This window comes from Harpia harpyja, chromosome Z (assembly GCF_026419915.1).
Source record: "Harpia harpyja isolate bHarHar1 chromosome Z, bHarHar1 primary haplotype, whole genome shotgun sequence".
Lineage (NCBI taxonomy): Eukaryota > Metazoa > Chordata > Aves > Accipitriformes > Accipitridae > Harpia > Harpia harpyja.
The window spans coordinates 100,459,460-100,482,580 of NC_068969.1; the positions used below are offsets into that span (position 1 = coordinate 100,459,460).

Here is a 23,121-nt window from a genome sequence, read left to right on the forward strand (position 1 = left end):
GCCCTTTCCTGTAGCTTTTCCAGTTCTGTTCCATCTTTTATGAGATGAGAGGCTAGGGTAGCGTGCATGTTCAAAATGCAAGCACAGATGGATTTAAACTCTGCTGCTATATTTTCCATTTCCTAAACGTTCCCTACTCCTGTACTGTACATTCCTAATTTTTGTTTTGCTATCTATTATAAGAGTAAGAAGTGATAGCTGGGCCATAAGCCATTCTGTAACACATTCCATGTTTATAAACCTAACGTTACTTTCCCTGTGTGCACCAGTTTTTACAACATTCACGTACATTGAGTTTTATCTAGTATTTTATTGCCTTGTCAGCTTGGATCCTGAGATTCTTCTGCAGTTACTCCCAGTTCCTTCAGATTTACTACCCTGAATAGTTTAGTATAATCAGCAGGGTTTGTCATGGCATTACTGTGGATCATTAATGAAAATGTTGAACACAGACAACGCCAGGACTTTGCCGATTACTTTCCTGAGAAAACTGGTTACTTTTGTTCCCTTATTTTAACACATTACTATTTATTTATTGTTATCTATACATGAGCTACACAACATGTGTATAGAAATGTTGATGCTTCTTGAAATATAGGTGTGGAGTTTGTTCACACAGAAGCAGTAAGACATTGTACATAGTTTTATATTTACTGTCTGTGCCCAGGCTGTACAAGCAGCACATGCACTATTGCTCTGACATTGCTCAGAAGTGTCTGTCTCCAAATGCAAAATCCCAGACAAAATATAGCAGCTCTGTTCTTCAGCTGCTCATCTCAATAGCTGTCTAAGACTTTGTCTACAATGTCAGATAACTTAGCTCCCCAGGTGGCTTTTGGATGCAGCACTCCTGACCTTTCACATTGCACATGTTAGTTCACGCTTAGCTGGTTTTGGCATGAACAATTTCCTCCTGGGATGAACCTCCACAAAATTCTCAGGATAGTTCACTGCAGGGACCATTCCTAAGAGGGAATATGGACAAGACCAAGCCAGGCTTGGTTCCTTTGGTTTTATTCACTTTCATGCCAGGCCCTGCAAGAGGATCTCTACATGACCTTGGCATCAGACTATACAAACAGTGAACTGGTGGGTTGCCACACAGTCTTCACAATATGTCAGTCACCCAGAACAGAAAAACCACAGACATGTCTGAGGGCTACGGGTAAAGTCTCTAGAGGTAATAGTCCGAGGAAGATTGAACCAAGAACTCTCAGGGATGCACAAGACCACCCTAGAAGGCGCGAATACGGTTGTCAACCAGTTTTCACCAAATGGCCTAGGGGCCAGGTGCTCTTTGCAAGGTTAGACAGTAGTGTAAGGAAAGGTATCTCTGAGCCTGAAATAAAAGTACAGGAGGTTCTTTGCCCTCTACACATCCCCTGACAAGGATACTGCTGGGATCACAGCAGAAACTGCACTCACTGTCAGCTAAGTAGTTGATTGGGGGTGGTTGGCTGAGTGGGATTTTGTGCTGTTAGACTCCAGTGAGCAGAAACCCCAATTTAAATACAGAAGGTTGAGTAGAAAAGCTGGAAAGAATGTATCAAACCTTCTGAATTGTATTGTCTGTTAACTGTCCCAAGCATAGTTTTGTGAGTATTTGTGCAAGAGACTTACATAGTTCAAGGAAAGGGAATACCAAAAAGATTTCAGCAATCCAGGCTAGGGAATCAGAGTTTGTATAAAAGGACAAGACATGAGGCGCAAGCATGTGCACTTAGATCACATAATCCTGTGTGCAAAACATGCTTGTTAGCTGCTATCTGAGGATGTCAACAGAGGAGATGGGAAACAATATAGAAGGAGACTTGAAGATAATGAAAGCAGAAGGGTGTGAAGTAATTGTGCTCTGCAGATCAGCCTTTTAAGTTTCTGTGCAAGACTGACAATTTTGTCATCCTGCTTTTTGATGAGGTGTTGAATGAACGTTTAAGATGACAGCACTTATCACTGCTCATCAAAGTTTAAAAAAACCTGTTTGTACTAGAAGACTGAAGATACTAGGTCCAGCCAGGTTAGGAGACAGTCAAGTATTAAAGACGAAAACACTGTGAAAGACATATATCAGGTGCTTGCACTATAGCGGGCAATAGTTTACATCTGTGTGCAAGAGTACAGACCTTGTTACTTGCTTTAGTGTTTCAGCATACCTTTGATGATGAAAGAAGTGTACAAAATATGTAAGACAAAGTAAAAATCTAGCATTAAAAATGAGAAGCTGATCAGATAGATAGCATTATAACAAGAATAATACAGTTATTGAATGGTGTCTTTTTGATTGGTTGTAATTTAAGATTAAGTACACAGAATTATTTATGTCAGAAAAAAACAAAAAATGGACAAATCAATGAACTAGTGATCAGAGGTCATTGAGTTCTTTTCAGCTGCTAAACTGTTAGCCTTAACATCTCATATAGTAACAACTTGCAATCAATTTATCTTTATTTACTTAAAGACTGTGCAATAACAATTCTCATAATAATTGTGTCTTTCAATAAATATTTTGTCTGAAAAAGCTTAGACAGTAGTTTGTTTGCAAAGTACCCAAGGGGTTATGAGTTACTCACAACCTATGACTGGTCATCTTAAATCATATACAACATTGACCCAAACTATGCAAATATGAGTATTAGGGTCAGAGACCTGCCTTTCATTTGATCACATCCACGTCAGTTAAGAAAAGAATTTGTGGAGAAAAAAAAAAAGCTACAAGGGACAAACAACAGTTAGGAGTTTTAAGATAGACTGAAATAGTTTGCAGTCATTTACTTAATACTGATCAACCATGCCATACAGCTGCCCTAATCTACACTTCTCAGATGTTCATTCTGTTCCCACAGTCATTATAAAGTTTCCTTAAAAAAGTGATTATTGTGACCAAGCAATACTAGGAATACTTGCGGCATTGTAGAAGAAAACTGCTGAAAGTGTTGATAAGTAACTGCCACCAAAGATAATTATGTGAAAAAGAATGATCATTATAGCTGTCCAGGGGTAGTCTTGCATTATAAACATGTGGATGCCATATTTTAAAATACCATGGATTCCCTGTTCCTGTGTGAGGCGAAGACAGACATAAACCATTAGAACCAACAACTAATTGATGTGGTGGATTAGTGTGTTTGGCAACTTTCTGATTTGCAAGGAAAACACTAAAACATCCTTTTTTTCCAAAGAAATGTAGCAGTAGCAGGATACTGCTAGGAACTGTGCCTAGTCATGGTCTCTTAGAGAGGACCCTGTAGAACTTTGTGATTTTTCTATTTTACCACATTACTAGGTCATTATGCCCATACAGATTTAGAAGAGGATCCTACCTGCCACAGGCAGTGCAATGCACATTGCCAAGCTTTGTGGTACAGTTATGCAGTGAGTTTCCTTCTGTCTCCTACCTTCACCAGAAGATAAGTATTTGAGACTAGCAAATGAGAAACGATATTTTTCCGGTCCTGTTGTCTTGCACAATGGGGAGTCAAGTTGAGATCCATCGTAAGAACAAATGAGGCCCAAAATTAAACATAACTGTTGAAAGAAACTGTTGTCTCATTTTGATGTGCAGCTGAGCAGCCTTAGCTAGAGCAACAACCACAGTATGTGTCAGACAGTCCCAGTAGGAGGCAAAAAACCTGTCATTTGGATAAAGATTGTTGACAGACAAGTAACAGAGGCCATCTGCAGCACACTGACTTTCATAAGTCTCACAACTTCCATACAATGTCTCATAGGGATGCCTTTTTTCATCTCTTTGTACATACTCTGACCACTTTAGCACCCAGGTTTACTTCCATCTGCTCATATGTGTCACTGCCTAAGTAGCGATTGGCTCCATTTAATTATAATTTGTGCCCCACTTGCGAATGTCTGTCCTGTATCTGCTAGAAGCTCCTGACTGAGCAGCAGCTGACTGCCTGAGCAGTGAAGTCCTGCCTTTCCTGAGATTGCAGGTGATGGACAGCTACTCCTCCTAGCAGTCACCATGCATTTTGACTGTTTCTTCTGCAGTCCCACTGCTATGTATTTTCCCTTCCTTGTGTGTTGGGATGGGCAATAAATGGAACAGCCATAACTCCATCCAGTTTCTTCCAATTTGCAATTATTCACAGTGAAACTTATAGAAATGGTAAAATGCAGGAGGTGAACGTAATGACCATGCATGTGAAAGATAACTCGGGATTCCACCTAGGTTGAAGTAGGCAGTTCTGCACACCCCTGAGAAAATTTACTGAGCTGTACTAGTCTCTTATAAGTTTTCCATTCTCCTGTGTATTTCTGTGGAGACCTAGAAATTTAAGATTTGGCAGAAATCCTGAGTGCCTGTTCCTGTCTACTAAATGGAAACATATATGGACTGCCAAGTTTCGATTAGGATTTGGATTGGGATCCAAGTTTCCTTATAAACACATGAAGTAATCTTTCTGCTCAATTCAGTACCCATTATGCCTTAGTTAGAACATTGGTCCAGTCTTGGGCACCTCAATTCAAAAAAATTAGCCAATTGGAAAGAGACCAGAAAGAGAGCAATAGGAGGTCTAGAAAACATATACTACTAGGAATGACTGCAAAGACTTGGATTGTTTAGTCCTTAGGGGTTTAGGTTGATTTGTTTTCTATTCAGAGTTATTTCCAAGCCAGATCATTCCAATGATTTTGTTTATAATGCTGCTCCACAAACAGTTACATTTGAAAGGTTGGTGAACTTCAGCACAGAGGCAGGAAAAAGTATCTGGGGGAAGGGAGGGCTGAAACTGTTTAAGCCATCTTTGTCAAGAGATCTAACAAATCGGATAACTACAACCCTGCATCTAACCATATATACTAGGTGGGGTGGGGTCGAGGGTGTTTTGTTTTCCTTTTTTTCTGTTGGCATATGAATTGCTACCATTTCTTGATCAGTATGAGTCATCAGTTATAGCTCCTCCATCCCCGAAACAGATCAGATAATGGATACTGACACTGTGTCTAACCTACAAGTTATCAATCAATTCTTGCAATGTTGGTGTCAAGCATGCTGAAATGTTCAGACCTTTATATTTTCCATCAACATTCAGGTAGCTGGCTGTATGTCTTCCCATCTTGGCTTAAAGCATGGAGCTCAAGAAATCTGAGCTCTGATTAACAGAGCTAGGTACAGTTGGCCCTACCTGGAGCCACCCCTTGTCCACAGCATGAATTAAATCCATGTGAAGGAAGCAAACATGTTTATCTTCCCTCCTGCAAGACAGTTCTAGCACTTTGGCTAAATCTGATTACATGCTTGCATGTTAGTGATGAAAGTGATGGACAAGGTGTCCTTGAGGGCAGATCTGAACTCATCTCAACTGACAGCATAGATGTGTCCTCAAAGTCACTTCTGCATTTCCTTTGCTTAAGTTTAACCCATCTAACTTTGGACATTTAGGCTAACTGTATTCCTGAATTAATTGTTTCTGTTACGTGTCAGGATGTATACTAGCTAAATTGATTCCTGCCATTCCTGTAGCTAAACTTAAACTCCTCCTTTGCTAACCAACAGCTCTCACTACTGCATTACTAATGAGGTTCTCTCTTCCCGTGTACCCTACTTCTGCCACCTTTCCATTTACTTCCTCTACAGAGGAGCGTTGGCTGAGTGGTCCTTGCTCTGCTCTGAAATTAAAGCCATAAAAGCAGCAGATAAGGAAAAGTGGTTTAGTTTCCTTTAATCCCCTTGTGGGTCTGAGAAAGGGCTCTAATAATTAGTCTTTTATGTGGTCTTTATGCACCAAGGAGATTTCACATCTTATGCTGATATTGTGCTAATGCAGGAAGGCTCAGAGGTCCTGTTCCCACAGCCTTCCAGAAGTTTGGAAACATATCTCAGGCTTATCCAAATGCATCAGATGTGGGAATTGGACTGCAAAGCTCATGGGACATTCACATTTTGGCTATAGTCGATCTAAATATGACACATTAGCAGCTTGCTTTGTGGTCTTTCCGTACTTTCACTTCTGATTTAGAGCAGGAAGGGTGGAGGTCTCAGAAAATAGTAAATAATAATAAAAAGCACCAAACTGATTTTAACTTCAAGCAAAGTTTTAGTTTTAAGTCAAAGCTCAGGTTATGGATCAGGTTGGTTATTATTTGAGATTTCTGCCCATAACTGTGGCATCGTGGGTTGTGAGATTTGTATCTTAAGCTGCCTTCCAAAGACAACCGCAAAGTCTGTAAGAGATTACATTTTAGTGGAACTACTTTGCTTCATTGAAAAAGCTTCCAAAAGCAAGTCTTGCTCAGCCCATCTTCAGTTTTCTAGGTTTGTTTTACCTTCTACTTCCACCATCTTCCTCCTTCTGTTGTCAATAATTCTTATGAAAAACAAATAAAAGATAGGGATAACTATAACTTCTCATTTGGGCGATGTTTTCAACTTGCTTTGCACAGGTGTAAGTGGTGTAACAGAGTGGAAACAGAGTTAGTGGGCTCATAATCCTTAGCACTTCACTCTTTCATGACCACATCCAACCAGTCTCATTTCTTCTAACCAGCTACTAAGAGCAGCTTTTTGATATATCAAATCTTTAACATTATGCCTTATCACAAACTTTGTTTGACCCAAGCCAATGCCAGTCAAAGGTACCCCTTCAGAGAAGCTCCCTGGAGGATGCACACAAAGTTCTGAAAAGTCAGTTTAGAGGAATGTTACCAATTTCCATCCTCTCCACCAAGAGCAGCAGCTGTCTTCACAGGCCCAGCAGGTTCTTGTCACCATTTGGGAAACTGGAAAGTTTTGGAAGCTCTCAGTCATCATCACATTCCATCCAGCTGAACTCACTCTTCATCTGTGGTATTTCTGCAGACAGAAGAAAAGGCAAGGGAGGGAGGGGCTGCCTGTGGGTTGCCATGTATATGGGATAATCTCTGAAAGGGGGAGGAAGGTGCAAGGTGGTCGTGTTCCTTTACATTAAGAGGACTGCAGCTAGGGTTGCAGACATTTAAAGTGCATTTTAAGAACTTATTACACAAATGACGCAGGTACAGAAAAATGGTCACTGCCTCACACTGCAAAGAAGTTGAATTTGGTCCCAGAATCAAGTGGTTCTCTTTGCAGGGTACACTTGAATCCATTGCAGTACTGCCTTGATAATACATCTGGTACTCTGTCAAGTTGTCTTTCCTAACAAATTGCTTGACATAATTTCACTCAAGTTCTGGGATATTTTTTAATTTTTTTGCTTCATATTACCAGCATTTTTATAAAAACATAGGACATTTGGAATTAGCGTACAGAATTACGTAAGTGAAATTTTTCACTTGTATTTTTTACAGTCCCTCTGTGCAGAGCAAGACAGCCAGTCAGCTTTCTGTTGCCTTGTCGTTTATATAATGATCACTTTTACGAACTATAAAAATGCAGTTTATTTAAGTTAAATATATTTGGTTTCTATTGGGAGTATGTTTCTAGCCTTTGAGACCTGTAAAGAGAGCACATGCATAGCTACAGGGCACATCTCAAGTTGATATTTGAAATGTTTCTAATTATAATGACTTGGAAATGGTTTGAGTATTGAAAGCTATGCTTTTACAGTGGATGTGGTCAAAGCGGATTAGTTGTAATTGTTGAAGTTTACAGAGTTATGGCTGTAAAATAATAGTGTGCTATCTGTTTCAAAACCATAATGGAGGCCACAGAATAATTTTTTTTTAAATTATTTTATTTTCCTTTCCAAGTTCCTAAAAAGCATGGAACCGGAAATGAGTAACTACCAACAAGAATTTTCCCCCTAAGAATATTAATTTTTTGTAGTGCTTATTATCAAACATAATTGCAAGTCACATTATATCATGGAAATTACTTTACACATTCTCTTGGAATGAAAAGTTTTAAGGCATGGAAATGCCTGAGCCCAAGCAATGTTATAAAATCAGGTACAAGGAAGTATGCTGAAATGCCTTTTTTGTTTCAGTCTTCACAGAAAAGAAACAGGAGCTCCAAAGAGAAGCTAACATTAGTTGGAATAGAAAGAGAACAAAATGAAAATGAGTCGGATGTTATCTGTTTTTCACTTGATAAAATTTACTTGCTCTACTGAGTAGGCTGGCAAGCCTTTAGAGATTAATTCTGAAAACTTGAGGAGAAAAATGACTCCCCACATAACTGAGGAAGTAGTAGATATAATACCTGTCTTTTAAAAGGGAAAAAAAAAACAAAGACCTAGAGACAAATCATCATATCCTGAGAAAAAAAAAATGGGAAAAGCAATTTTTAAATATATGTTTATAAGCACCTGAGAAATTATCAACCAAAAATAATTAATCAAAGAATTAATCAAAGAGAAGTAATATCAAACCAACCTAATTTTCAACTGTGATGAGATAAAAATCTTCATGTGTAGCAGAGAAGCAGTAGATACCATCAATTTGGGAAAGATTTTTGAAACTAATGTCGCTAATGATATTCTCTTAACCAAGATCAGCAAGCAAAATATAAGTGGAATTCTTACAGTATAGAAAGCCATACTCAGGACTCACCAGTTTTTCACTGCCAATCTGAACAGAGGCATCAAGTTCCACAAAGTCTCTTCAAGGTATCTCATAATCAAAAATTCATAAATAATTTGAATGAAGGAATTGAAAATACGGTTATAAAAGTTGCAGTCAATATGAAACTTGGAATAGTTGCAAGTACTTTGGAGGACTAATAAGAACTCAAAACAACATTGACAAATTAGAGAAATTATAAAATAAACAAGAGGCCACTTAACTGGGGCATGTGCAAAGTACGACATTTAGTTAGGAGTAATCAAATTCACAACTACAGAATGAGGAATGATGCTTACATTTCTTCCATGTATGCAAGGGTGATGGATCGCAAATCAAACATAAATCAGTATTATCATATTACTCTAAAAAAAAAAGGAAGTATGCATAAATGTATGAGTATGCATATATCCTTTGCAGGAAATGTGAAATATTCCTTCATGTATTAACACTGGTAAGATTTCAGCAAGAGTACTATGGCCGTGTTGTGAACAAAAGCAACAGGAGTGTTCAAAGGTCTAGAAAACCTGAAAGCTTTAAGGAAAGCATTGAAAAACTGGGCTTGTTCAGAGAGCAAAAGTTCGTAGGTAGATAGGTAGGTGTGATAATAATTCCTGAATATGTAAAAGGTTTCTGCAAAGAAAAAAAAAATATCTTTTTTTCTGTTAGTTTACAGTTTAAACAAGAATTAATGGGCTCAAATTACAACAAGGCCATTTAAAGTGGATACTAAAAAAAAATTTCTAATGTAGATAGTGGAATATGTTACACGGTAGGTCGTAGAAACTCATTTTTTGGAGGTGTCTGAGACCAATCATCTGTCCAGAATAGCTTTTCTAACTGAGGCCAGTGGAGTACCCACAGTGGTCTGGTATCCTTTCTGCCATATTGTCTAATAGGCTCTTACGTCCAAGCCTGGAGCACTTGAAGAATATGAAATTTTACAGAGTTATTCTTGAAAGCCCATGGAAAATATATTTTTTTTATTGCAGTAATATAGAAGTCCAATCACAGCCTGAGACTCTGCTACATAAACCTTGAAGAAAATACAAAATTATTTGTGCCCTCAAAGAAGTCAGTTCCATTAGATGGTGAAAACACTACAGTTTTAAGCTTCATACTGTATGTCTCGATTTCTTTTTTTTATACATTCCTGCTGAATTTAATAATGACTCAAGAATAATCAAATACATATTTTCACCCTTACATCAAAGGCATTTGATTTAAATCCAGTCTTTTCAAAGTTTTGAAAAGTCCTTATGACTTCTGCTGGTAGATCCATGTCAGATGAATCGGTGCTCTCATGCTGACCTTTGAAATTTGTGTCTACATCACTGACACCTATGGAAAGATTCTTATTGCCTTCAGTAGATTTCTGTCAAACTCGTGAGGGAATCTCCTCCTGAGAAAATCTGTAAATAATACTGAATAATTTGCAATCTACACAAAAGCTAGTTCTGTGCTTGTAACTAGTATGTAACTCCAGTGAATTCTCCAGGGTGTACAGAGAGTAGTAGAGTAGATAAGTACCAAATTATGTCCCTGTTACCCAAGGGGTATTAGATTCAAGACTCTTAGATTCATTTGAAAGAAAAACAGCCATTAAAATTTCCCCTTCTCCCCCCCAAAGTACTGCAGAGATTAGAATATGCAAAATTGTCACTGAAAATTACACATTTTTCAACTTCCAAATATACAAAACACATTCAGTGAGAATAAATCTGAGATCATTGGTGATGAGATCAAACTAATAATATTTCTGAAGAATTCAGCTACATTTGGCTCCAGTTAAATAATAGTGTAACTAGGCATAATTGGGCTAGTTACTGTGGATGTAATGTAAATGTACTAACATTTGTCCTTATGACCTACTTTCAGCTACCCCGCTGTGGATATAATGGAGTTTGAGATTGCAAACAAACTTTACCAGAAAAAATTACTATATTTTCATGAATTATATGAATACTTCTGTTGCTTTAAATTAGGTATTGTACTGAAGAGCAGTGTATCTCCATCATTCAAGTGCAAGAGACTGAAAACGGGTTAATTCAGTGCAAGTTTCTTATTTAAGCACTGTTCTCCTTCAGCTGCAAGTGTAATAGTCAATTGAAATTAACTAATATGGTGTCATTGTTACAAGGATAATTTGACAAAATATAACTCTGTTTAATCCATTTCAACATAAAAATTAATAATGGCATATGTTATGCCAGTTTCTTCTTTTTTTTTTTTTTCTTACTGCTGCTGTTAGAAATGGATCCAGCCTAGTGGATCCACAGTGCCACAGTTCAGGTTACAGCAATTAACTTCTGCAGAAAGAATTAACTAAATTCTTCTCATCACTTTTTGGCATGGAAAATGCAAAAACCCATGTCACTCATAAAAAGAAGTGGGCATTGTAGCACTGCTTGCACCACATTCTTACCCTCTAATAGCTTCTCATCCACTTAAGGCACTCCACTCTAATTGATTTTGAGCACAAATAGTTCAGGAAGTGTCCTGCAGGAGAGTAATATTAAAGACCACTGCTCTGTATTAATGCTTTCACAGAAAATCAAGAAAGCAACTTTGGCTTTTCTTTACTGTGAAAATGAGCAACATTCTAAGAGTAATACAAGCATAATAGGTCTTGGCTGGTATAGACTCACTGATCTGCTTGTATCAACGGCATGACACTGGTATATATGAGCTGACTATCAATGACTCACAACTTTTCTTGAGATAAGAGAGTATAATTCTCTTCATTTTACATATGGAAAATGATATATGGCTGCTTTGCAACAGTAGACAAGTTAGCCTTAAAAGTAGGTCAAGGGTCTTAACTGACTCTTCCCTCACATTTTCTGCTTCGTCCTCGATTACAGTTCCCCTAATTATAGCTCCTCTTATTTCCACCTAAGCACCTTGTGCTAATTCTCAAGCTAACATTACATATAAGTAACTAATGAAGTTGTGTTTAGAGTTTTCATTTACATAACTGGCCATATCTTTTCTGCTTGGCAGTAGTTAGGCAGCTCCAGATATCAGAGGGGCCTTTTCAGAGGGGCCTTTGCTGCTACTGAGTTGGACACCACTGATGATGGAGTGAGCTGATTTTGGAAACTGTTGTTTTTAACCCCCTCACATGTAGCAGACTTGCAGTGCCATATGTAACTGCATTCACTCTGTTTGTTCAAGTCTGGGTTTCAAGCCCAAGAGGCGATTGGTACAGAATTATTCTCACATGGCTCAGTGGATATTCAGATCTTTCACTGCATAGGTGAAGTTTTCTTAGTTTATATGTCCATCCTTAGCACTGCTGATTTTTCATGCTGCAATTAAGAATGTTACCATAAAAATCTTACAGCAGAAGGCTTTATCAGGTTTGTTGGGTTTTTTAATAATACATGATCATTTGTGTCTATCAACATTTATATTTGCATTTTGATACCAACATTTAAACAAAATAATCCTCCACTTTCATGTCTTCATAGGTTTGGACAAGAAAGTTTTTTTTTTTAATAGTATTTCTGGTTTAATATGGTACATTTTCTGAAGGGCTTTACTAGATCCTAGACCTGCTGGTTTTTATCTTACAGTTCTCACTGAAGTCTTTCTCATATGCAGGGACTATAGACCTTGTAGCTGTGGCCAACCTAATGCTTCTTGCTAAGTAAACACAAAGTGTCTGGTAATTGCACTGGAATTTATATATCTTCATATCAAAATTTGTGCAGTTTATATAAGTATAGAATTTTATATATATTTAAAAATGCATCTAGGATTGGTTTTTTGACAATAAAAGGAGGTCTTTCATGTTAAATTGCCTAGTTTGATATTCTCTCTCTTCTTCACATGCATAAACTATGTCATCAGTTTACTTCCCAATAAAAATCAGCTATTACTTTTTCATGCTTAATTCACAGACACTGCCCCGATAACATCAAAGTCTGCTTCTAGTCACAGAACAAGTAACACCCTCACTCCTGAGTTGCATAGACCAGTTCAATAGCCATACAGAATGGCTTTTGCATCGTTATAAAGCATCCATTTTCAAAAAACTTTACAGTGAAAGAACTTCCTCCTCACCTCCGCTGCACATTGAAGTCCACATGGTTCCAAAGTCTGAACAGACAGCATTCAGTTTTCAGGGACAGAAAATCAGCATTTCCAGAAAAAGCACTGAATACCAAGTTACACTGTTGGCTTCAGTTGATGTGTGGTTACCATAAGGAATTTTTAAGTAAATGAAAAAACATATGGATTTTCCAGTACTACCCTACTCAGACAAAAAGCATAGAACATATTTTGGAGGAAATTACTGCAGTTTTGGGGGTTTTTTTATGCAGGTAGAAACTCATTAGTGTTTTTCCAGCTCATCTATTTGTCACATTATTTGTTGGCTTGGTCTAGGATGTTCTTTACAATTTCTCAGCACTTTTGGCCCTCCTTTAATTTCCCCACTGGTAGACCCTTAGACACCACTGAGTTAGATTGGCTATTGTTCTGACTACTACTACTTTAATATCAGGAGTAATGTTGGAGCCAAGCATACTACCTGGATAAACCATTTAGAAGTTATTTGGTTGGAGCCATTTTTATCCTGTATTAAGACTCAATCCTGAAACAACATAGCCATCCAGTTACTCTAGTAATAGCTGAAAAGGGATCTCTGAAGTCATAATGTAAGTTGTAGTAACTTCTACTACTCCCAAATCAGTATGCTCTAGGGCAGAAAACAGAGTGATGAAAATCTCTGTCTCCCATTACTGGCCCCTTGAGCCATCCAGAATCCCAGAGTTTGTTTTAAAGAAAAAAAATTAATCATATCTATTACAAACAGAGCAAAATGTTTCTGATATCTGAAAGACAAAGATAATGTGGCCATTAGGGTTAGTCTTACTATATCCCAAAATGTCAACATACTTGCCAAAAGTGAATTTATCAGGTCAGTGCAGCCAAGAGATTTAGTTTATCTGAATGTCCTACAAGGAATAAATAGTTTACCACTGGTTTTGAAGATTGGGGTAAATCTAACATTCTATTGACATATGCTACAGATTTAATTTAATGCTGTGATTCAGATGTCTCTTCTGATAAATTTCAGTAAACTCGGCTAAGAAGAATGGAGCTGTTTCAGTATTTATGGCATTTAAAATGCAGGGTTAGCAAAGGAAACGTTAATTGAAACAATGTTTGTGTATATTCTTGCAATGGTTTAGAGAAGAATTTAGCTAAAGTTTGCTGGTCAGTTGGTTCTGAATATTAGAAGTTCAGTATTTTTCAAGTTTATTACCTTTTCTATAGTGAGAAAATCCTCTACTGAAGTGTTAAAATAGCTCAATTTTTATTTTTTAGGCATATTGGAGATAACATCTGTAGAAATCGGAGTTGTGGCAGTTAAGTCCATTAAGAGCAACTATTATTTAGCCATGAACAAGAAAGGAAAAGTCTACGGCTCTGTAAGTATTTTTTTACCTTCCAAACGGATTGCAGTAGTCAGCATAGTTCCCTCTCTTACCTACTGAAAACCCCACTTGCCTGTGTATTACTACTAATTAGAGCTGAAATGAGCTGTTCATCAAAATTTCATCCTCTGGTAAAACAGCTGCCCCACTTCCCACAAGCTCCCTGTTGTTTATTAAGCTCATATCATACCAAAGCAGCTGCCAGGATTTATCATGCTTAACTGATTCAGTCAGGTTTCTAATTAAGTAGTGGCCAATGGAGAGGGTCCTACAAAATGTAATTGTTAAGGCTATTTTTCCATGTTTTTCTGCACTACAGTCACATTTAGCAGTAATTTGGGGGGATGGGAGTGGATAAAGTATACCTGAAATCTTGGAAACTTCAGGTGATGGAGCAGACACACCAAATTATCAACTGCAACTTTGGAGAAGATTTGTAGAGTAGCCAGCTTTAAATTGACTGTATTAATACTCAAGATTATGGGCAGTACAGAGAGACATAGGCTTGCATATCAGCAGATAGATAAGCTTTGGGCAGAATTTGAGTATCATTCAAAAATTGTCCATATATACTCTATTTGAATTTGTGTAAGTTTGAGGTTACTGATACTTTCAGGGGGAAAAAAAAACCCCAAAGATGGAAACAAACAAAAAAATAAAACCCAACCCAGCAAACCCAGTAACTGTCAAAATATTTTTAATAGGAAGCAATATGATCTATAAATCTGACTACTCAGCTCAAGTCTACCCTCACTCATCCACATGATTACACAAACACCAGATTGTTCTGGTATTACATCTAGTTTGGTTTGTAATTTTGCCATTTTTTGCCAGTTCCAGTGAGTTTGAGCCCACATAAATGTAAACTTATTCAAGTCATCTGTAAAGGTTATGAGCCAATCTTCAAATTGTCTGGTATTCAGAACATCCATAGGCTTTAAAGAGAGCGTGTGACAGATAGGTGCTGAGGCTGGGTTTATCCTCAGGCAATGTAGCTAAGCCTCCTATGTCTGCTGAAAATAATGCAATAATGCCAGTCTCAACTAAGACTCAAGAGGCTTGAAGTCGTTTGGCCCTCTTTTTTAAGGAAGCATTTCTACAGGATGGGTTTAGTTCATACAAACTATATAAACTGTCCTCCCTCATCTGCACTGTCGCTAGTCACTCCTGGTTCAAATGGTTACTTCTGACTTTCTAAACTTCTGGACAGTGTTGAGGAATCACATTAAGAAAAGACCAGAACACAGAAATGTTTCTTAAGCTCCTGTAAATGTGGATTTTAATTTCTAGATTTACACTGGTCAGAAATACAGGACGATCAGTGCTCAGTTCTGCATCATTGAGAGGTATAAGGGTGTACTGAGTTGCTGACAAGGTTACCATTTGTCAGTTAAGCTACACTCATTGATCATAGGTATACTTCTGTACATATGTGAAGGTGTTAGCATAAATCACCATCTTCAGTTCACACATCTCAGTTTACAGTGTTTAATTTAGTCATTTGTGATGGTCTATCCCAAAGCCAGAGATAAGTTTTCCTATCCAAGTTGCTAGCCGCATCTGCTGTGGTAAGAGTCCGTCCCAACCCTATATACACACAAAAGAAGTCAAAGTAGCTTTCATGTACCATAGGTGGAAACTGCTGCCATAAGATTCAGTAATTCATAGTGTATTAGAAATAGTGTTGACAGGAGGATACGAACGTGGAAAGCCTTTTTTTTAATTCCAGCTGAGATAATTTTTCAATATTCACATCATAAAATCACAACACAATGACTTATCGAAACCTATTCCATAATACTTCAGAGATTTCAAGAATGCTTCTGTTATTATTTTTCCCATCCTCCCAAGACTTGCAGTTAGACTCATATTACTACAATGTGGCAGCTTGCAGATGGATATGAAAAACAGAACCAATAAAAATTTTAAAAACACTCTTAAGCATGTGCACAATAGACATTGGTGCAGGGTTATGCTGAAATTTGTTTGAAATGAGCAAAGCAATCCTGGGCTAACACTCAGACCCCTGCCAATAAGACTTCTTAACCACATCACAACATCATCTGTTCTCTCTTTATTATCTAAGAATAGAGATAAAAGTTTGGATTTGAGTACAATTCTGCATCTGGGAAAACAAGTTAAATAAGACTGTTTCTATGTTTATCAAATACTTTTCCATTTGACTGACTTTGGTTAGAATAAGGGAGCAAAAGAATACTCACTATTTTGGTTTTTTAACAAAACAAGCTGCTGGCAGATAGGAGAAGTTACTGTGATTTAGAACTGTGATTGATGGCCACCTGCCTTCTTAATACCTTGACTCCAGAGGTGGCATATTACAGTAAATAAATATTAAATTATGTATATTTAGCTTTGTGAATACAGGCAGTATCAATGGTTGTTTTGTAGAGAGTTGTCTCTTGATAGTGTCTTCCCCACTAGTCATTGTTCAACTAACTACTAGTCCCAAAATCAAAGAGCATTTTGGGAGCCAAACTGACTTTGAATATGCGCAATCCTGTTAGGAAAACATAAGCTGTGGTCTTAGCAGCAAATAAGTAAAACAATAATTATAGACCCAAAAATTCTTACTGTATCAAAGTACTGAACATTAACTAGTTTAAAAATTCTGATTTAAATTAATAGGAATTGAAAATTTATTTTTTTAATATTCTTATGTCCTTTTGTATTAATCATAGAATCATAGAATCATAGAATCATTTCGGTTGGAAAAGACCTTCAAGATCATCGAGTCCAACCATTAACCATGCCCCCTAAACCATGCCCTGGAGTACCCTGTCCACTCGCTTTTTGAATACCTCCAGGGATGGTGACTCAACTACTTCCCTGGGCAGCCTGTTCCAATGCCTGACAACCCTCTCAGTAAAAAAATTTTTCCTAATATCTAACCTAAATCTCCCTTGCCTCAACTTGAGGCCATTTCCTCTTGTCCTATCTCCAGCCACCTGACAGAAGAGACCAGCACCCACCTCACTACAACCCTCTTTCAGGTAGTTGTAGAGAGCGATAAGGTCTCCCCTCAGCCTCCTCTTTTCTAGACTGAACAACCCCAGATCCCTCAGCCGCTCCTCATAAGACTTGTGCTCAAGTAATGTGGATACTTTCTATGTCTTTATTAGCTGAATATCTAAGGATTTTGATCATAATAAAAGATAAAACATCCCTGAAATTCTTATCTGTACCACGAAAATTGTTTTATTATTCAGACATATTTCTTGTCTTGTTTGTAGACACGTTAAAAATACCACATGTAGTTAGTATATCATACTCTGAGATTCTGACATGCTTCTGCTGAGCTGTGAACACCTTATTTTCTGAAATGCAGAAGCAACAAAATACTAATTTTTGGTTGTAATTTAAGTGTGTTGTAAATGTCCCACTTTCAAAAGCCTTCTAAATGGAATATAAGTAACTTGATAAAACTGTGGGAGTTTATATGTAGGAATTACTTGTTTGTGAAAACAAAGCATTCTTGGCTTCATTATAGAGAAGAAGATCTGTGTAAAAGTACATTTAACATTATAGAAAAAATAGTCTCCCCCTACATGCTTCCACATGCTTGTATTTTTTATTCTTTCTGGCAAACTGACAACAGGTTGTCCTTTAAAAACAGAAAACCTTAATCCCTTGTACCGTACACAAAGTTGCTTTCAAGTTTATTTAGTCAATAAGTTACAGGATTATACACAATTCTTTTTTAGGCTAAGCCCCTCTTCAGGTCAGCAGAATAAACAGGCCTCACATCCATTGTAACAGCAGCTTAACAGTGACTTGCACCCATCCAAAAAAGCCCTTTTTCAGGGCCAGTGTGGTGTAAAGGATCTTACTTTAAATAAGAAGTAGGCCTATGCCATGCATATTTGTTTAACATATGATACCAATAATCCAGTTCAAGATATTTAAGGGTTATATTTGTTAGAACTGAAATATGATGAATGATTCCAAGATTGCTACCTCATACCTTGAGTTTATGACTGAGAATTTAATATTGTTGTCATATTTCATCACAGAGAAGTTTAATTTCAGCTGAGAGTGAATTATATCATTTCACTGCTATAATTATGCACTGCATAACTGATCATGTATTTAGCTGGTTTCACTTTTTGCAGTCTAACTGATGTTGTTTTAAATGCTGGAGGCACAGTGAAAATATTCTTTAAATGTACTGTAGAATGCTAAAAGGGTGTCATATACAGAACACTGAAAACTTCCAAAATATTTCTGGAAACTACCTTCAGTATGCTGCAACTCTGAAAGATTATGTTTATTCTGAATTAGAGTATTTTTTTCTTCTTTTAACAGAAGGAGTTTAACAGTGATTGCAAATTGAAGGAAAGAATAGAAGAAAATGGATATAACACATATGCATCATTAAATTGGAAGCACAATGGAAGGCAAATGTTTGTGGCCCTGAATGGAAGAGGAGCCACAAAGAGAGGACAGAAAACAAGAAGGAAAAACACTTCAGCTCACTTTCTTCCAATGGTAGTAATGTCATAGATGAAGGAACTATTTTATTGATGCAGTTGAACCAAAGGCTTTTATGTCAAGAATATTTGGTAATCCTCTTGAAGCATAAATGCAAAGAAATAATGCAGACATCTGCTTGTTTGAAAAGAGAGCAGGGGAGGCCTTTGAAGGTTTTATACTTATTGCTGGCACATGAAATACTTTTATTTAGTTCAGTGTCATATCTTATAATGAAGATACAAGCTGGATCAAATGGGATGGAAGTTATTGCCAGTGTGAACAATTTTTTTTATCTCTGCAACAGAACTTAAGGGATGTGAGACAATCTGTTGAATTATCTTCGTGGGGAAAGTTATTTATGGAATACTAACTCATATCAAAGACCTTAATTGCTCATTCAAGCCTAATGATCCAATGAACTGTTAGACACGCAAGCATTTACTGGAAACACTTGGGTCATATGCACAAAAAAATGACGTTTCTGGAGAAGCCTTGTGGAAGAATGGATAGGATTAAGGTATATAAGCGAAGTAGTGTAAAACTGTTCTAACAAAACGAATAGTATGGTTTGCTTGTATGTTCTAAATTCATTTCTTTTTATTTCTAAGTTATTTATTTAATAGGATGTTAAATATCTTTTTCATTTGAAATGTTTTCCTCATTTGCTTCTTTGTTATTTTCCCTTTTTCTCAGTACTTCACACAGAGGTTGATAGGTTAAAATGTTAAAACCTCAGAAGTACTCTGAAAACAGGTATTAGACAAGGCTTTAAAGGCAGAATTTAATGTGTATAATCCATTTTTTTCCTAAACTGTCTTGCACTTAAGCAAAAAGACCAAACAAGCAGTGCTTGGATTTATGGTATTGGGTGTCTTTATGTTGGAGAAATTTTTTTACTTACTAGCACTCAAGAAAAAACTTCAAGAAGTATTTTGTTCACAGGGTCTTTCTGCTATTTTGAAATTGAGAGAAGGGGCCATATCTGTGCTTGGGTGTCAATGCATCTGTGTGTATATTCGTTTGACTTTGATTTCAATTTGGAGCTAAGATCTAATGCACAGCAATCAGTGTGATATTCTACAGCAAGCTTTGGGCTGGAACTTAGATGTGGACAGCCCTGTTAAAGTCACTGAGATTGCAAAGGTTAAAATTAAACAGTCTGTAATTCCCAAGTGTAAAATTTGGCCTCTGAAATATAAGTAAGAAGGCAAAACCGTCCTGCACTCCTTATTCAATTAATATGCCCATTCAGCACATTCATCCTTGTTATCAGCTTGTAGAATCACGAGCATATAGTGGGAGCGATACCTAAGTAAGGACTGAGGGACAGGAGATCCAAAATCATGCTCATGCATTTATCAGAGATTATTACTCACATGTATATTATATACGAGAGCCAACCAAAAAGCTGTGCTGGTATCCAGCTTTAGCATGCCTTTCACATCCATCATAGTAACTGAAGGCTCAAAATACATAATATCCAGCACATTTTTATGAAGTGTTACTAGTCCCATGGCTTAACTTGAGCAACTGCAGTATAATAAAGTTAAGCATAATATGAAGTCTGTTCAATTAAAGGTACATAAGGTTTGTTTTATGTTTTGCTTTACTCTGTAATTTTAGAGAGCTCTGGATAGCTCACCAATGTAACCATATTGAGATTCATTTTGTTAGAGCAGATAAATAGAAAACAGTACATCAAACAATTTGTACCACTGTCTTCACATTGTATTCCACTAAATAAATAAATAAGCCTTTGCAGTGTCTTTAGTAAGAAACAAAAGTAGTATAATATTATTTTGTTCTAAATACTTTAAGTGATAACTATGAGATTATATTGATGCTGCAGTTTTATCTTCAATATTTCTTGTTGTGAAAAAGTTGGTTTTATTTTTATTGTTTGGGAACTGTATTTTGGTACAAAGGAAAGCCTTGCTTAATGTGTCTTTTTGAGAATGTTTAACCTCTGTAAAGGCTGGTGGTGTTGGAATCTTCTATAACTTATTTAAGTCAATGTTTAACCAGCACTTCAATCTTAATCTGTTATTTAAATATTAGCTGTTTTTTTAAAAGAAGCAAAAAAAAATAGCTTTCCCATAAAGTACAAAATGGTCAGATTGTATTTCCTGTCCTTAAATAAAGTCAACTGTTTTAAAACCAGGAATTCATTGAGAGACAACATTTTAGCTGATAGCTGACATTGTATTTCATGGTACTTTATCTCCAGCTTTCTTCCTCACAAATGACGTTTTTCTAGAAAAGGAAATAAGAATTTCAGGTTTTAAATGTAATTGCAGGTCACAGCAAAACTTAACTACCATGATAAAAGTGAGTTTCTGTTGTTTAAATTTGTAATCAATAATTAAAACTGACAAGACATAATGGACCACCCACAGTGAACATTCAATGTGAGCTTGGACGAACACAGTATTGGATGACCACTTAAAGAACATTTAGGGTACAAATGAAATTCTCTTTTGACAGAATTACCTAGATTACTTGGTCAGAGGAGGGATTATGCATAAATATTATCATAGTACTCAAAACACCATGCTGCTCAGAGACAAAAATCGGAAAATACCACTTTTCGAAAGTGAGTCAGGAGCCATTTGTGACATGAAAAGTGGTTTCTGAAAATTAACAAAATTAAAAAACCCGTACGGGAATCAATGATTCCTGTGTGTTTGGTATACTGTAATACCCACTGTAGTGGGAGCAAACTGCAGACACTCTATCTAGAGTATCACAGATCCTCAATCATAAGCTCTGTTTTCTGTCACCCTCAGCATAACAGACTCCTGAGCAAAAGGAAAATGGGGAGGGATTTAAAAAAGAAAAGGGAAGCAAAAATCACTAAGCAACAATGTATAGTATGCTATATTTAAATAAAAATAATAAAATGTGGGGAATAGAGAGTAAGAGTATTGTCCTTGTTTGTTTTATTAACCTGAAATGATACTGCACAATAAAAATTAAAAGGGAAAAGATCCATTGTACTACTGGATGTCATTTGGTGCTGTATAGCCCCAAAACAAAACAAAAATCACTTGAACATTTGTAAGTTTCTTTAATTTTTTGCATGTGTGAGTGAGTTATCTCCACACTAATAACAACCAAATGCTTTAGATTCTTCCTGTATGTATTCAAATCCACCTGGTTTATACAGTGGAAAAAGCAACGAATTTGAAGAAAGCACATTTGATGAAAGAATGAAGGGGTTTAGGAAGAAGAACATGTACTCACATTTTTAAAGTAAACTTTAGATATGGAAAAATAGTTACAATTTATATAAGACTTCATTCAAGACATTTCAGGTTATAAAGTTCACTAAAGGTTAGTAAGCTTTAGTAATACAAGAATATCGGTGATTCATGCCCCTGCTGAAACTGATTGTCTCCATTCACACAATGAGTCGTACTGCTTCAAGAAGTGATCTTGAAACTAATGCATGAAGACAGCTCCTCTTTTGAAGTATCAAGTATCATTATTTACTCTATTAAGTTAGACTGCGGGGCTGAATTAATATTCCTAATTTCCTATTAAATTGGAGAAAGGAAAGTACAACACACAACACAAACACATTTTCTGCTGCAGCTGGTCAATGTGTGATTACTGATGGTATTTTTCAGATAAAGCTCATTGACTGAAACAATTTCAGTGCAACTGCAAGTAACACACACATGCAAACAAAAGTTTTTTCCCATCACATTATAAGCAAGAAATAGAATATGAAAAATTAATTAACTTTGAACCTATCAGATTATGATTTATAGTTATGCTTACCTGCTCAGATACTTGAACCTCATGTTTAACTATATGGAAGCTTTCTCCTAGTAAGTTTTGGAATTCTCTAATGAAGCACGGTGAAGCTCAGATACCTGATGAATGTCTTTTCACTCACTAATCCCAGAAAAAAAAAATAGTAGTATGTCTTTTGCCCACTCCAACAATATAAAGAAAATATGGTCCTGTGAAAGGCAAAATAAAGGAACCGTGACTAAGCCTCAAGTAACTGATATGGGAGCACTGGTCTCTAAGTTACTGCAGTATAAATGAGGAGAATTTGCACTCCTGAAATTCCTCGCCAGGACCTTTAGTGATGTCACTGTATACTATCTCATTAATGCAAAATACTAACTCATGCAACTGAATAAACGGACATGCTGGTGGTGACATCAGAAATATGTCCTTTAAGACCATTGTCTAAAGATGAGGCTATGAGAATTGCCATATCTGAAAAAAACCACAGAAAGTACCCCACTGTATAGTTCTGTGCAAAATATTTAGGGCACTGATAGTACATAGATAATGTATGACAGTGGAAAAAACAGACTCTATATTTACATCAAAGATCAGACTCTATATTTATCTTGTAATAATGTAGTAAATGAATAATCAAGATATTACAGGTTCTTTATTACTACTGAAATGTAAAGTGTGCATACCTTTGGTGTAGCCATTCATCCAAGCTCCAGATGTACTATTTAACCATCCGAACTATTCTGTGGCTGCTTTAAGTTATGTTATATGATTTTTTGATTATGAAACTGTTTTACTAAGTGCTTAATGAACTTTTAACCCTTTAATATGCTAACAGTTTTCACAGACGTCTGGGAAAAGGCCAAACACTGGTCTACACCTGAATCTGCACTTTTTTTCCTAGCTATAAGTAGCTGAAAAAACG

The 23,121-nt window shown here is 36.6% G+C and overlaps 1 protein-coding gene across 7 annotated transcripts in view; it reads left to right on the forward strand.

Moving 5' to 3' along the window:
* Positions 1 to 21,356, forward strand: part of FGF10 (fibroblast growth factor 10) — a 66,148-nt gene extending 44,792 nt beyond the window's left edge. For all 7 annotated transcript variants that reach the window (XM_052778332.1, XM_052778327.1, XM_052778329.1 and 4 more), the window contains 2 exons: positions 13,837 to 13,940; positions 18,270 to 21,356. In XM_052778332.1, coding sequence (XP_052634292.1) covers positions 13,837 to 13,940; positions 18,270 to 18,467 — 302 coding nt within the window. In that variant the 3' untranslated portion in view covers positions 18,468 to 21,356. The remainder of the gene's footprint in view (positions 1 to 13,836; positions 13,941 to 18,269) is intronic.
* Positions 21,357 to 23,121: the final 1,765 nt, after the last annotated feature.